Source organism: Xyrauchen texanus, chromosome 27, assembly GCF_025860055.1.
Source record: "Xyrauchen texanus isolate HMW12.3.18 chromosome 27, RBS_HiC_50CHRs, whole genome shotgun sequence".
NCBI classification, from domain to species: Eukaryota; Metazoa; Chordata; class Actinopteri; order Cypriniformes; family Catostomidae; genus Xyrauchen; species Xyrauchen texanus.
The window spans coordinates 4,984,529-5,001,475 of NC_068302.1; the positions used below are offsets into that span (position 1 = coordinate 4,984,529).

Sequence of the window (16,947 nt, forward strand, 5' to 3'; positions counted from 1 at the left end):
TGTCGCATCTTCGACACAACGTCGAAGTGAGCGACAGACGGGGAACTAAATGTATCAAATGTATTACATTTCATTGAAAATATATTTATTTATTTATCTGTTTTTAATATTGTCACATTCTGTCCTCCATAGAAATATAGATTCAACTGAATTGAAATGGTTACCTCATCACTGAATTTTGTGTAGACACATTTGTTAACAGTATGCTAAAGTATACTAGCATTCATATACTCTATAAATACACTATAAATGACAAAGTAAGTTTTACGTTCTAATGCAGCCATATCAACTTTGAACGGGTGCTACATTACATAGAAGTTTTTTGGTTGATGTTGTCCCGATTTCTATATAGATCTGCTTCAAAATACACCTTTGGTTCAAAGACTCAAAAGGTTATTTTTACACTACATCTATACCGTTATCAAACACTGCAGATTAATTTATGCTTACGACACAAACCTGACACATTCAAAACACACTTTACCTAACCAGGACCTCAAGAATTAAAGTTCTCATATCTAAATAAATAAGAAAGAAAAAAAACACTCCCATTGTTGTTGTCTGTGATAGGGATGGACCTTAAAACTTATAACAAGTTGGTATAGTCTTCAAAGTATCAACCTAGAGAAGAGCTACCTACACCCTTCGGGATGTCTGAAGCTCATTCTACCTGAGCCACAAATTCCACCAATGCAACAATTAATTCATGTCTGAGCTCTCAGAGAGATGTAAAACACTTGGGTTGAAGATATATCTAAAACTTAAATATATATATATATATATATATATATATATATATATATATATATATATATATGTCATGTATTTTTATCTTAATAGGCAATAATGGCCACTGAAGACTTGAATAAAATCAAACTAACTGTTTACTGAAGATTTGTGCAGTATCATACAGGGATTCTATCACTTCTCTGTTGCACGCACACTCGCTAAGCATTATGGGAAATGTATTCTTAAAGCTGAACAACATAATAAATGGAAATTTAAACTGTTTCTGTTATCATTATTAAAGACAATTAATTAAACATTATATTAAACATCACTATTATTACTCTATTATTAATTCACAGCATCTTCCCCCCTGATGAACAACTGTTCATCAACTTAAATCTCTAATGCATATAGCAGCTGAATGTGTCTTCTTAACACAGTCCCTGTGGATGTGTGAACAACACAGGATCTAACTTTCCCATCTCTGCCTGGAAACTAAATTTTGCCTAATTTCCAGGTTTGTCGCGGCATGTTAGCATCTCCGATGAGAACAATGCCACCCATCTTCAATTCCTATATCTCCACCTTCTTGTCATCTCCTCTTTACTCACAGTGGGATGATCATAGTCTGCCGGGAATGTTTTTTGCGGCAGTGAAGTCAGGTGTTCACCAACCAGGAAGTGTGCGGTGTCAGTGGCTGTGGCTTGTTAAGCTCATTTTGGACGAAGGTAAGGGGTCTGGAATTCAGTGTAGCCTCTACATCTGTGAGAAGTGTGGAGGTATAGGCTGAGAGCTGGGCCCGTGTTGAGGCGGAGCAGCTTGGCATTTCTTTGCTGCAGGAGAACGCCCTCTGCGAGCAGACTGGGCATGGCCCACAACGGCAGGCTTGCGGCGGGGCAGAATATGTGAAATAGCCTCTGTCTGTTTCCTCAGCGCGGAGAACTGCTGGGTGAAGTCCTCGACGGTGTCGCCGAAGAGGCCAAACTGGGAGACAGGGGCGTTGAGGAAGCGCACTTTGTCGGCCTCACACATCTAGAACAAGTTCAGCCACAGATGATGTTCCTGGACCACGAGAGTGGCCATCGCCTGCCCGAGTGACTGCGCTGTGACCTTCGTGGCTCTAAGGGCGAGGTCAGTCGCTGAGCGCAGTTCCTGCAACATGTTGGGATCAGGGCTACTCCCGTGCAGATCTTTAAGTGCCTTGGCCTGGTGGACTTGCAGGAGGGCCATGGCATGCAGGGCAGAAGCGGCGTGCCCGGCGGCGCTGTAGGCTTTGGCCGTCAGTGACGATGTTGTCCTACAGGCCTTGGAGGGGAGCACAGGGTGACCCCGCCAGGTGGTAGGGTTTTCGGGGCATAGGCGTAACAGCCATATCCACCTGAGGAATGTGGCTGTGAGCGGCGCGGAGCCCCCAGGAACCAGTCATCCAACCGCGATGGCTGTGGGGAGGACGGGGGGTTCCAGTACAGCCCCACGCTGGTGGCGGCCCGGGCAAGCATATCGGACATCTGCGCGTCGACCTCAGCCTGGGCATGCAGGCCCGAAGGCGGCAGCCCAGGGGAGTCCTCAACGTCAGACACCACGCTCTCCGATGCAGCGGCGAGGTCATCCACCTCAAGCTCTAGAGGATAGGCAGACTGGCCATGAGGCGAGCCGCTGTTGCCTCGAGCATGGACGGGAGTCAACGAGCATGCCGGGGGGCGGGTTGGTTCTGCAATTGTCTGGAATTCAGTGTAGCCTCTACATCTGTGAGAAGTGTGGAGGCAAAAAGCCTTCAACAAACTAATCTCATGACTAAAGCTACAATCTTGTGTCACCTTTATCCAGTACTTCTCAGCCTCAAACATTTCATCAGCAGTCAACTCACCTCATCTCTAGGAGCTTGAACTTGCATTGAGCACAAACATCTTAATCCAAGCAGTGACCCGCAATACTGTCTTCAGCTTACTGTACTTCAGTAAATATAGCACAGGTTCCATTCTCTTTTTGTCGCTGCTACTGCTGAGTTGCACGGTGATCTGCTGAACTCGTTTTAGCTCATCACTCACATCTTCATCAATTTGATCCTCATCGCTCTCTTCCGGTGGATTTGGTGCAGTCAGAAATGGAGGTCCTTTCCACCACAGTTCATTTTCCATCAGGTTAGCTACAGTCTGACCTGCTGTGGGGAGATCAGCAGGATTTGCTTTTCATTTACAGTGGGACCGCATTGCAGGGTTGGTTAGGGACTGTATTTCACAAGTTTCAACTGGTGAGCTGGACTACTAATCTACTGTAGCACGATCATCGAATCTGTCCAAATGTGAACTTGTTGGAGCTCCATCTTCAGAGGTTTAAGTGAGTTGTTTCCTAGTCTCGCTCCAATCACTGCTCCCATCAACTCAAGACGTGACAGTGGCATCTTCTTCAGTGGGGCTACCCTGGACTTTGAAGCTACAAAGCATGTAGTCTTTTTCCCGCCGTCCGCCTCTCTGAGCAGGAAGGCAACATTACCATTAGCTCTCTCGATTGCGTCGCAAAACACGTGAAGTTGTTGTGCAACGTATCTGTGCTCCGATGTTATTCCATGTGGTGGATCTGTAGGAGGAACACCAACTTTGCCATTCTTGAGCAATATCTATAGGCAGCTCCTCTTACAAGCCGAGGCCTCATATCCACATCTCTTGTAAAAGGCATTTCACTCGCACAGTTAAAGGGGTAAGAAAGCCTATTGGGTTGAATATATGTGTAGAGAGTTTCAGAACACTTCTTTTTGTGTTCTCCCTTTTCGCTACAGCCTCCAGCAATGCATTTAGATCAAAGATAAAATCATCTGTTTCAGTCCTCCACACCAAGCCTAGCACCTTTTGTACAGATCCTAGTGTCTCTGTCTCTAATACAAGTTAATTCATTGTTGTCTTCCATTTCTCCTTCAATGCAGGACAGTTTTTCATCCATTTGCAAAGCTCCATGCCAGCTGTGGACATAGTTAATTTCACAGCAGCAGTTATGCAGAAGGCATTTTCAACATCACTTGCACTTGAGATAAAATCATCAACATAGAGTGATTCCTTTATTATCTTTTCTACCTCAGGAAGTTGGACTTAATATTCCTTATAATGCTTTCTCACAGTAGCTGCTAGGAGAAATGGGCTGGGGGACACTCCAAACACCACTTTCGTCATCTGTAGTACACACAGCTTCTCCCCTGCATCCTCATGGGGCGGTGTTGTGAGCCAGAGGAATCGCATCGCATCTCTGTCTTTCTCAGCAAGAAAAATCTGCAAGAAAGCCTTCTTGATGTCTGCTGTAAATGCAATCGCATGCAGCCGAGAATTTGATCAATATGTTAAGCAGATCTAGTTTTAGTTTAGGACCAGTAAGCAGCTAGAGTCATGTGATGAGGCGTAAACTACCACTCTGAGCCTTGTTGTTACTTTTTCTTCTCGGAGAACCGCATGATGTGGCATGTAGTATTTCACAACGGTCAGAGATTCCTTATCCTCCAACACGTCTTTGAAAATGCCCTGCTCAAGGCAATCATTCACAACTTCATTATATCTGTGATACAGCACTGATCTGACTGCAACCTTTTCTTAAGTCCCTCAAATCTTTTCTTTGCAACTCCATGGTTATCTGGGAGTTCTGGTTTGTCAGGTCGCTATGGCAGCTCAAATTCATATCGTCTGTCTTTATACTGAGATGTTTTTTCAAATTTGTGAAGAGCCTCCTCTTCCTCAGGCCTGTCTGTCTGCTGCATGGTGACACCAAGGTTCTCCCAGAAGGCCTTCAGATGTTCTGAAACCAGTTTGTCTTCATTAATTTGTACATGCATGCATGCTGCGTCAACAATAGAGGACATCATGACTGTGCCCTGCACTGACCATCCAGTGATGCTCTCAATGGCTACAAGTGCATCTGTTAATCTTTCTACTTGGCCTGACACTATATGCCAGTAATAGTCTACAACAATCAGCATCGACAATTCTGTATTACAAGTCATGTGGTCTGGGTAATCTGCTAACTGCAAGCCTTTTCATTTCAGCTCTGCTTGGATATGTACTCACCTGGAATCTTCATCACAGCAGTGCAAACTTGGGGTGTTTTGAGTGCCTCTACTTAAAAAAATGCTTATAGACTGAATTTATCGACATTCTGTCTACGGTTGATTAAGATACATTTGTCCTGGTAACATTGTCTTACATTTATTTTAGGATATGCTCGTATATTTAGTTTATATAATTTCGTTCTTGTTTGGCATAAATTACATTGTGATCGAAGGCTTGTAATATAGTCATATTAAAAATATAGGTTCCCCTTCTGTCGCTCTCTCCTCGTTGTGTCGGAGAAGCGACACTAGGGGTCTCTCTTGAGCCACCGAATATAAGCCAATGAGAAGTTGGCAGTCAGTATTTGCATACCCCGCCCCCGGACATACGGGTATAAAGGCGAGGCAAATACTAGAGTTCATTCAGAAATTTTCTTCGGAGCCGATGGTCTTGTATGTTGTCTGCTACGAGTTACACAAACCCGTGTATTTCTCTGACGATCTGCATGCTGTTGGATTTGACGGCGCATAACAGCGGCTTTCTCCTATCCTATGCACGGCTGTGCATTGTTGCCCTGGGTGCTTCGACAGCGCAGATAAAAACTCTAAAAGAGTTTCTTAAAAGAGTGATTTTATTTAAAAGAGTAATTTCCTCTAAAAGAGCAAACACAGCGAGCGTTGAACGTCCTTTTCAGGACGCGTCTTTATAAAGATGCCGTTCTGCCGCTGTGTAGTTCCTGGATGCGGTAGAGTGCTCTCCGTCTGAGACGGCCACAGGCGATGTCTCATGTGTCTGGGTAGCGATCACACTGAGGCTGCATTTGTGGATGGTTCATGTTCTCACTGCGAGAACATGACCATGACAACGTTGCGGTCGCGACTTGTTTTCAACCGAGAACAAGCCACTCCAGCCGCCCCTCACATTGCTTCCCACGGGATTGAGGACAGTGCGAGTGGCGCTGGAGGCGATTTGGGGGCGGCAGCGGGTGCGGCTCCGTCGGGTACCAGAGACCCGCGGACCGCCCGTTCCCCAGCACGCTCGTTGACTCCCGTCCGTGCTCGAGGCAACAGCGGCTCGCCTCACAGCCAGCCTGCCTATCCTCGAGAGCTCGAAGCGGATGAGCTTGCTGCTGCATTGGAGAGCGCGCTGTCTGACGCGGATGACTCCCTGGGCTGCCGCCTTCGAGCCAGCACCCCCAGGCTGAGGCTGACGCTCAGATGTCCGACATGCATTCCTGGGCCGCCGCCAGCGTGGGTTTGGACTGGAACCCTCCATCCTCCCCACAGCCATCGCGGTTGGATGACTGGTTCCTGGGGTCTGGGCGCCGCCCACGGCCACGCCCCCCCCAGTCCCGTTTTTCCCGGAAGTGCATGATGAGCTGATGTCGCTGTGGAGAGCGTCTTTCACCTCTCGCAAAGCCACTCCCTCATCCGCTCTCGCTACCCTCGACGGCGGAGTGGTCCACGGATACACGACGATTCCCCCGGTGGATAGGGCTGTTGCGCTTCACCTATGCCCCGGAAACCCTACCACCTGGCGGGGTCGCCCGGTACTCCCTTCCAAGGCCTGTAGGACAACATCCTCGCTGACAGCGAAGGCCTACAGCGCCGCTGGACAGGCCGCTTCCACCCTGCACGACATGGCCCTCCTGCAAGTCCACCACGCCAAGGCGCTCAAAGAATTGCACGTGGGTAGCCCTGATCCCGATGTGCTGCAGGAACTGCGCTCAGCGACCGACCTCGCCCTCAGAGCCATGAAGGTCACAGCGCAGTCACTCGGGCAAACAATGGCCACCCTCGTGGTCCAGGAACGACACCTGTGGCTGAACTTAGTCGAGACGCGTGAGACCGACAAGACTCACTTTCTCGACGCCCCAGTCTCCCAGTTCGGCCTCTTCGGCGACACCATCGAGGACGTTACCCAGCAGTTCTCAGCGGTGAAGAAACAGACGGAGGTGATCTCCCAGATCCTGCCCTGCCGCAAGTCTGCCACCTCAGACCATGCCCCGTCTGCTCGCCGAGGGTGTCCCCCTGCGAAGAAACAACAACCTGCTCTGCCTCAACCTGGGCCCAGCTCTCAGCCCACGCGTCGAGCGCCCCGCAGGAAGCCGACGCCTCCCGTCTCACGGACCCCTTCTGACGAGTCCAGAGGATGCCACCATAAGACCTCCTCCTCAGTCACTAACCCGCCCCCTGCCGGGTGCGCGGAGCAAGGTAAGTGCTTCGAGTCTTTTCTGAGCACCAAAGCCTCGGGACGCACCCTCACCTCCCGACGGCACATTACCTGCTCCTCCCCGCTGCGAAGCCCCGCCGGGTACGTCGAAAATACTCGTCCACTTGGTGCCCCTAGCACGGAGATTGAATGCGTGGCTTTCACTTCCCAACCCGTCACGCTGGCTGGCCCGGACCATCCTGGCCACGACTCGGTTACGCAATTCAGTTTGCCAGGCCCCCGCCCCCCTTCGCCCAATCCCTGCGCGTGGAGATCGCTACTCTTCTACTCAAAGACGCGATAGAGCCTGTCCCTCCAACCGAAATGAAGAAGGGTTTCTACAGCCCTTACTTCGTTGTACCCAAGAAAGGCGGCGGCTTACGACCAATTTTGGACCTGCGAGTTTTAAACCGAGCACTGCGCAAACTCCCGTTCAAAATGCTCACGCTAAAGTGTATCTTAACAGGCGTCCGGCACCTAGATTGGTTCGCAGCAGTAGACCTGAAGGACGCGTACTTCCACGTCTCGATTATGCCGCGACACCGACCCTTCCTACGGTTCGCGTTCAACGGCCAGGCGTTCCAGTACAAAGTCCTCCCCTTCGGCATGTCTCTGTCCCCTCGCGTCTTCATGAAAGTCGTAGAGGCAGCTCTTGCCCCGCTCCGAGAAGCCAGCATCCGCATACTCAAATCGGGTTGGGGCGCCGTTTGCAATGGGCACGCAGCTGCGGGCCTTTGGAGAGGGGCCCCGCTGCACTGGCATATCAATTGCCTAGAGTTTTTGACTGTTTTCTTTGCCCTGCGACAGTTTCTCCCGTTAATTCGAGACAAGCTTGTCCTAATCAGGTCAGACAGCACCACTGCGGTAGTGTACATAAATCGCCAAGGCGGCGTACGCTCCCGCCACATGTCAGGACTCGCCCGTCGTCTCCTCCTTTGGAGCCAGCAGCGACTCAGGTTTCAGATTCCTGGCAAGCTCAATGTGATAGCAGACGCACTGTCACGACAACCCTTACCCAGCGGGGAGTGGAGGGTCCACCCCCATTCAGTCCAGCTGATTTGGGAACGGTTCGGCAGAGCCCAGGTAGACCTGCTTACCTCCCGAGAGACCTCCCACTGCCCGCTCTGGTATGGCCGAACAGAGGCTCCCCTCAGGGCAGACGCGCTGGCACACAGCTGGCCCACGGGGCTGCGCAAGTACGCATTTCCCCCAGTGAGCCTTCTTGCACAGGTGCTGTGCAAGGTCAGGGAGGACGAGGAGCAAGTCACACTAGTGACTCCATACTGGCCCACCCGGGCCTGGTTCTCGGACCTCGTACTCCTCGCTACAGCCCCTCCCTGGCGAATTCCCCTGAGGAAGGACCTTCTTCAGGGCACGGTCTGGCATCCGCATCCAGACCTCTGGAAACTCCACGTCTGGTCCCTTGATGGGACGCGGAAGATCTAGCTGGCCTACCACCTACTGTCGTAGACACGATCAACCAAGCCAGAGCCCCTTCCACCACGCAGCTCTACGCCCTGAAGTGGTGCTTGTTCGCAAATTGGTGTTCTTCCCGGGCTGAAGACCCACAGAGGTGCGCAGTTAGGTCAGTGCTCCTATTCCTGCAGGAGAGGTTGGAGGGGAGGCTGTCCCCGTCCACCTTGAAGGTGTATGTTGCTGCTATCGCGGCCCACCACGATGCAGTAGATGGCAAGTCCCTTGGTAAGTTCCTAAGAGGCGCCCGGAGGTTAAATCCATCCCGGCCAAGCCTGTTCCCCTCCTGGGACCTCTCGGTAGTCCTCGCGGGCCTCCAGAGACCTCGCTTTGAGCCGCTAGAATCAGTTGGACTCAGGGCCCTCTCTCTTAAGACTGCCCTGCTGATCGCTTGCCTCCATCAAGAGGGTCGGGACCTGCAAGCATTCTCTGTGTAACAGGATAAAAAAATTATATTTAATTTAAAGTTTTGATGTGTGAATTCCATAAAATAAGGCATTTGGTTTTATTAATTGGGGTTCGAGGGCTTTCCACCTGTGGCTGTTTATGGTACTGCAGACATTGTATTTTGTCCGTCTTCTCTTGCCGTACTGCAGCAGATTCAAGTGTAAATGCTGTAGGTAGGTACGGTTATTTGCACTCTAACTCAATAACAAAATAATTGTGATAACAATATGTTTTAAGTTAATCTTTTCGACGCAGTTGCTTGCATAAATGGATTTGAACATCTATATAATGCATTTAACACTTAAACATGCTTGTTAAGATGGTTATAAATGTATTGAATTTCCTTGTGCGTCTCACGAGTGGGAACGAGTTCAGTTCTGTGGTCAGTGTTTTACCATTCTGACAATTATTTAAATTATGAGTTGAGTGAATGTGTCATTTCTATTTTTCTAGTATTTTATGAATGTCTGCAGTAATCTGTTGTCAGCCAAACTGATTTGTACTTTTTCTGTCAAAAAGGTATGTTGCTTTTGTGTTCATTTTGTTATAAATGTTAATTAATGGTATTTGTCAATTTATGTTGTTTTCCTATTATTGTACGCAATAATAATAGTTGTTTATTTTATATGAGTAATAGGAGTTCTGCTGTGCAGCAGATTCAAGTGTAAATGCTGTAGTATTTTATGAATGTCTGCAGTAATCTGTTGTCAGCCAAACTGATTTGTACTTTTTCTGTCAAAAAGATAAACCGAAGTTGGAAGAACTCCACGTGTGAGTGTGTCTGTCCACATCCGTTACATCTGTCAGCGACACTTGCCTGGAGTTCGGTCCGGCAGACACTCATGTGATCCTAAGACCGCGACCGGGCTATGTGCCCAAGGTTCCTACCACGCCTTTCAGAGACCAGGTAGTGAACCTGCAAGCGCTGCCCCGGGAGGAGGCAGACCCAGCCCCGTCGTTGCTGTGTCCGGTACGTGCTGTGTGTACCTATCTGGACCGCATGCAGAGCTTTATACACTCTGAGCAGCTCTTTGTATGCTTTGGGGGACAGCGGAAAGGAAACACTGTCTCCAAACAGAGGCTTTCCCACTAGGTAGTAGATGCCATTTCTTTGGCTTATCATACTCAGGCCGTGCCCCCTTGTGGGTCCGAGCTCACTCGACATGGAGTGTGTGTACCTCCCTGGCAGACATTTGTACATTGACACCCAACACCTTTATGAGATACTATAATCTCAGGGTTGAGTCAGTTTCATCCCGTGTTTTCTCAGGTCCGAGCCAGTAGAACTCGGTAACACGCTGATGGGCTGGCCGGGTGAATCGCTTGCATATAGCGCCCTTTCCCTGGCTTGAGGTAAAACTGTGCGTCTTTTTTCCCAGGAGATTCCACTCAACCCGAATCCCTGGTCAATTCCTCCCTAGCCCTCATGGGTCCGCAGTTCGGCGGAGGAACTTGCCGACCCAATCCACTGCGGGTACTCAAATCTACCCTGTACTGGAATAGGTGCTCCACAGGGTGAGGACTCCTATGCGGACTCCCCCTGTGTGTATTTTCCGCGATACGGTCCCCTTACGAGCAGACCCGCGTTTTCCTTGGGCAAGTTTCGGCTGCCCTTCAGTCGCCGTGTGTAGCAACTCCCCTTCGCTGAGGCAGGATCTACGACCGCGCCACTTCCACGTGTCGCCTAAAAACACATGTGATGTATTCACCACCTTACCTCCCCAGCTGAATCTATCACATTACTGTTTCAGTGTGCTAACATGGCAAATAGACATGTTTCAACCTCTCAAGGACACAGGAGAACCAGTGCACAGAACATCTCTGCAAGCCCGCCTTCCCTTCCCAATGACGTCATCACTTCATCTCAACTTCTGCACACATCAAATCCATGGTGAGTAAACAACCAGCAAACCCGGATCTTCATCCATATCTCATTCATTTAGAAGATCTCTCTCAATCCAGCCACCGCATCCTCAATCGGATTGCAGGACCCGGCGCGGAAGGAGCGTGCTCCACGCCAAGTCCGTCAAAATCATCGGCTCAGGCAGCAGCTGGTTTCCATCATTATGTTAGTAACATGTCCATCAATCGCATGAGGGCAACTCGGTCAAGGTTCATTCACATATCATCATGTACATATCATCACGTACAGTCAGTGTGTAACGAAGCAGACGAGGAGTGGGATCTAAAGGCAGCTTTTAATGAAATAATAAGATAAATCAGGTAGGTCGGTGTATAAAAAAAACACAGGGAACAAATAAAACATCCACGATGGGAAACCAAAATATAAACAAGAGAAAACATCTACGAAGGGCATGGGCAGAAACACATTCAAGAACATACATTCAACAACTGACAATGAATGATAAAACAATAGGGTTTACATACACAAAGGATAATGATTAAATGACACACAGGTGAGAACAATGGCAGTGAAGAGGGCTGGGAATTATGGGAAGTGTAGGGAGAAACACAGGGCAGACAAACAGTGAATCGTGACATAGCTCCCCCTCTAAGGAGCGGATTCTAGACACTCCCAAAAAAAACACACAAAAACAAAAAACAAATCGTCCATGGAGTGAAGGGGGGGGCTCGGAGGGGGCAGGCAGTCCAAGGAGGGCACAAGGGGCAAACAGGCAGTCCAAGGGGGCACAAAGGGCAAACAAGCTGTCCAAGGGGGCCACAAGGGGAAAACAGGCAGTCCAAGGGGGGCACAAGGGGCAAACAGGCAGTCCAAGGAGGCACAAGGGGCAAGGGGATGAGGGGAATAGGGCAAAGACCAGAGAAGGTCAGGCGGATGGTCTGGAGAAAAAGGGGATGACCTCAAGGTGGGGACTGGGTCTGGAGGCCTGGGAGGCGGCCATAGGACGGGGACTGGGTCGGGGAGGCGGCCAGAGGACGGGGACTGGGTCAGGAGGCCAGGGAGGGGGCCACAGGATGGGGACTGGGTCAGCAGGCCTGGGAGGGGGCCAAAGGATGGGGACTGGGTCAGGAGGCCTGGGAGGCGGCCACAGGACAGGGACTGGGTCAGGAGGCCTGGGAGGCAGCCACAGGACGGGGACTGGGTCAGGAGGCCTGGGAGGGGGCCACAGGACAGGAACTGGGTCAGGAGGCCCGGGAGGTGGCCATAGGACCACAGCCATGGAGAACTCCTAGGGCGGAGCCGTGGTAGGTGGAGCCATGGAGAACTCCGGGGGCGGAGCCATGGAAGATTCAGGTGGCGGAGCCATGTAGGGTGGAGCCGTGGAAGACTCAGGTGGCAGAGCAATGGAAGGCGGAGCCGTGATAGGCGGAGCCACGGAGAACTCCGGGGGTGGAGCATGGAAGGCGGAGCCATGGAAGGCTCAGGAGGCAGAGCCGTGGAAGGCTCTGGAGATGGAGCTGTGGAAGGTGGAGCTGTGGAAGGCTCAGGAGACAGGACCATGGAAGGCTCAGGAGACAGGGCCGTGGAAGGCTCAGGAGACAGGGCCGTGGAAGGCTCTGGAGGTGGAGCCATGGAAGATTCAGGTGGCGGAGCCATGGAGGGCGGCGCCGCGGAAGACTCAGGTGGCAGAGCTATGGAAGGCAGAGCCATAATAGGCGGAGCCATGGAGAATTCCGGGGGCAGAGCCGTGGAAGGCGGAGCCATGGAAGGCTCAGGAGGCGAAGCCCTGGAAGGCTCGGGAGGCGTAGCCGTGGCAGGCATGAGAGACGGAGCCCTGGAAGGCTTGGGAGGCGGAGCCGTGGAAGGCTCGGGAGGCAGAGCCCTGGAAGGCGCGAGAGGCGGAGCCGTGGAAGAAGAGCAATAGCAGAGACTGGGGAGAAGGTGCCCTCTTCCTTCTCCTTCGGCCAGCAGGGAGCGTGCTTATGGGGGCAGTCGAGGCTATGGGCACTTGCTCTGGGCGGTCGAGGCTACAGGCTCTGGCTCTGGGACGGTCAAGGCTACAGGCGCTGGCTCAGGAACGGTCGTGGCTACAGGCGCTGGCTCGCTGATGGTCGAGGCTACAGGCGCTGGCTCTGGGACGGTCGAGGCTACAGGCGCTGGCTCACTGACCGTGGCATGCGTGAGCTCTGGTTCGCTGAACGTGGAAGGCGGAGCCATGGAATGTTCTGAGGACGGAGCCGTGGAAGGCGGAGACTGGGAAGCAGAAGCCTTTCTTTCCTCTTCTCCTCCTCCTCCGTACGGAGGAGGCTGAGAACGCTGACTCTGGGACGGACGAGGCTGGCAATGCTGGCTCTGGGACGGACGAGACTTCCAACTCGTTGGCCGTGGCAGGCATGGCCGTTGGCTCGTTGGCCATGGCAGGCGTGGAGGGACGAGCCATGGAAGGCTGGGGGGTGACCACTGTGGGAGGAGAGGTAAAGCCCTCTTCCTCTACACCCACAGTGAACGGCGAGCCGCTAACTCGCAGAGTCTCCTCCATGAAATCGAGGAGTGTCCAGCGAGGAGTCGCCGGAGGCAACAGCTCCTTTAATGAACTATTGAGTAACTCAGTGTGTAACAAAGCAGATGAGGAGTGGGATCTAAAGGCAGCTTTTAATGAAATAATAAGATAAATCAGGTAGGTCGGTGTATAACAAAAACACAGATGACAAGGGAGAAACACAGGGCAGACAACAGTGAATCGTGACACAGTGCTTATTGTACGGGGTCCCATTACTCAATTCAGTAAGATATCCCCGTTTTGCTGGTCGCCGTCGCCCAAATCACGTAATAGATGCTTTCCAATACAATTTATCATCCCAATGCCCTACTCACTAGGAAAGACCGAGCCCATGATGTGGGCATTCCGAGGGAGCATGGCATCACAGTTTAACCCGTTGATGTGCTCCCCCTTTTTGAGCACAAACCATGAAAATGACATACCTGAACTTAAATGGTTGTATTTACTGGACCCCTTGGAGTATGGACACAGTTGTAGTATATTTTGAAAGAAGATACTTTGGGCTTTATTTCCAAAGTTTCAGAATTAATACATGCTGTTATTTTTTTAAGTTAAAGAACTATGAAATATATAGTAATGGAAATATTTTTTGCTGAACATGTTTTAATATAAAAACAAAACAATAATAAAAGTTCCAAGACAACCCAGAAATACAATCTTCTCAAAGCCACAAGTCTAAAGAAGTTATGTTTCAAATTTGAAGATGACCTAAAAAAAATAAATAAATTAGGCTCCTGTGAGCTTTTTTTCTGTGTAAAATCGCTGGAAGCATACAGAGTAAAATTAAGGCTCCGCCTTTCAAGACGACACAAAATCTGACCGCACTGCTTGGCTATTATGAATAAAACTATGCCCCATTTTTTTAAATAGACTTTGGAGATGAGCTCGTTTTGTTTATAAGACTCTAATATGTAAGATAATATACAGTTTTACAACACGAATGCTGCTCAGATTGCAGTTTCTAGAAGAACGACGACGAAGGGTAATTCTTCCAGGCAAGATCTCATGTAAACAATGGAGAACATATCAATATTTCTCAGATTTATCTTTTTTATGGACATAAGTTCTATTGGATGTTATAGAATGAACCCTTGTCATGGACAATTGACCCAAGCGTGGCGAATTGGATTCATATGGCGATCGCGATTTCATAATAAAGGTAAAGTCCCATTTTGATCTTGCATGTTTTCATTCGTACTCCTGGCACAAATAAACAAATAGCTGTTTCTGGAGGATTGCTATCATGCAACAGAGATCGGATATCAATGTTGAACCCTTAAACCTTTGAAAATATGTATAATTTGTTAACAGTAATTACATATATAGATGGTAAATTATATATTAAATGTAAGCAGAGTGACGTCACTCCAGAGTGCGAACAAATGCTTAAAAACGCGGCTTTCCCTATTGAACGGCTTTTTCTATTGCAAAGAATGAACACAAGACCTGGCTCGTACCCGATCGGACCATCTCTTTTGGGGGTAGTATTCTACATTCTCTCTCTTTTGGGGGTAGGCTCCTCGCCCCTGCATCCTATCTCCGGCAGGATATGACGGTTCCGAATACTACAACTTTGGACCGCCAGACAGGGCCTACGCCAAAGAGAGACATTACTTTTCTGTTTTATATTCATCAAATAAATGTCATCTTCAATTTCACTCAAGTCTGATAGAACTATTAATACTCTTTTATTCACAACAATATATATATATATATATATATATATATATATATACATACATACATGCATGCATGTATGCATGCATGCATGCATGTATGTATGTATATATATATATATATATATATATATATATATATATATATATATATATATATATATATATATATATATATGTATGTATATGTATGTATGTATGTACAACCCGAATTTCAGACGTTTTTTAAATTTGAATAAAATGAAATTTTGAGATCTGTAGCAGGAATCAAATTTGAAATGAGCTCATTTTGTGCATAAAATTGTAACATTTCTCAGTTTAAACATTTGTTCTGTTATCTATGTTCTATTGTGAATAAACTATTGGCTCATGTGATTTTAAAGTCTTTTAGTTTTCATTTTATTCAAATTTAAAAAACGTCCCAACTTTTCCGGGGTTGTATATATGTATGAAATTCGGGTTGTATATATGTATGTATATATATATGAAGATTGCCCCCTCTCAGTCACCACACCTGTACAGGAAGTGGTGTTGGAAAGTGGGTCTGGCAATAAGTAACCACTGACAGACTGTAACAGTATAAGGATGCGTAAGGAGGAGGCGGGAACTGGCTGAACAGTCAACGTAAATTTGAATGGTATAAATTAACTTAAAACAACATAGAACATAAAACATAAGACGAACACACAAGCAGTGAGTCCTCCGGCCCCTGGCAGACAGAACCATTACTCCCATTCTTTGGCGGACGGCAGCAGTAGCTCCGGCACTCGGCGGCCAGTAGCAAACCCTCTGTCCCCAGGCAGACAGCCACGGCTTTTCCCCTTGCAGATGGCAGCGGCAAAGACTCAGCGACAGCTCATCCCTCCTCCCTCCCGGGTTTCAGCACCACTGTAACAGTATAATGATGGGCAAAGAGGAGGCGGGATCCGGCTGAATCGTGCAGCCTCGTGGCCTGGCCACGCCCTCCTCCTCGTCACACTGATCTATTTTTAAACATCATTAAAATTCCTACAGGCAGGGTATATGGGGCAGGGGGGTTATAAATAAAAAAAAATTACACAATCTGTTATAATTTCAACTTTTAGCAATATACATAAATAAATAAATACGTAATGTGAAAAAAAATCATTCTGGTGTTAGAACATTTTAGATTATAATATGCCATGTCAGGGTGTCATGAAAAAACTTAATGTAATCATGTGATGACGTAAAAGTTCGAAAGAACTGATTCACATAAATGAATTGGATAAATCACTTCAACAAAAATCAGCTCAAGTGACTTACCTATAATTGACAGGCCATCGGACCATCCACATGCGGTGGTAGGCCAGGGAAGTGACGGAGAAGCAGGTGATCAAGGTAAGGGTGTAGAAGGTGGAGACGAAGACCTTGCAGAGTCCTTCATTCCACTCATAGTTTATGTGCCGCCGATGCAACTGAATGATGCAGTACATGGTGATGGGGATGCCCATGTTCAGGATGTGCGTGCCGGCCAGTGTGCAAATGAGGAACTCCAATGGCTTCCACTTCTTCTGCTTGGCACTCATGCTCAGGATGCCCCAGGTGTTGGCCAGGATGGACACTCCTGAGCAGACCAGCCAGGCCAGTGCGTTAGTGCTGATGACCTCATCGTTCATGGTGGAGCAGCCTGCGAGAGCTGGTGGGGGGTGGAATGGTGCAAGGTGCAGGAGCTGCAGTGGGTGAAGGCAGGTACCAGGCCTGAGCAGGCATTCCTACAGGGGTGAGCAGTGCTTCCTCTGGAGGTGCTGAGAGGACAGGGCAGGGGGCATAGCAGTGTAAGGGGGTACTGGGGTCAGTCGTAGGAGAAGCACGCACACTGAGAGCCGTTCCAGTGCACTAACAATCCTGCAATGAAAAGGACAGGTGTTGGACAAGTGGCCTGAGCTGTGAGTTGTCACAAGAATTTATATAGAAAATGACAACCAAAAACCAGGGTGC

At 48.9% G+C, this 16,947-nt stretch overlaps 1 protein-coding gene across 1 annotated transcript in view; it reads right to left on the reverse strand.

Annotated features, from left to right (window-relative positions):
* LOC127620881 (probable G-protein coupled receptor 153) overlaps window positions 1-16,641 on the reverse strand; it is a 128,700-nt gene extending 112,059 nt beyond the window's left edge. Inside the window, exon 1 of the mRNA XM_052094217.1 lies at window positions 16,273-16,641. Within this exon, the coding sequence (XP_051950177.1) occupies window positions 16,273-16,625 (353 nt within the window). The 5' untranslated portion in view covers window positions 16,626-16,641. The remainder of the gene's footprint in view (window positions 1-16,272) is intronic.
* Between the last annotated feature and the right edge of the window lie 306 nt (window positions 16,642-16,947).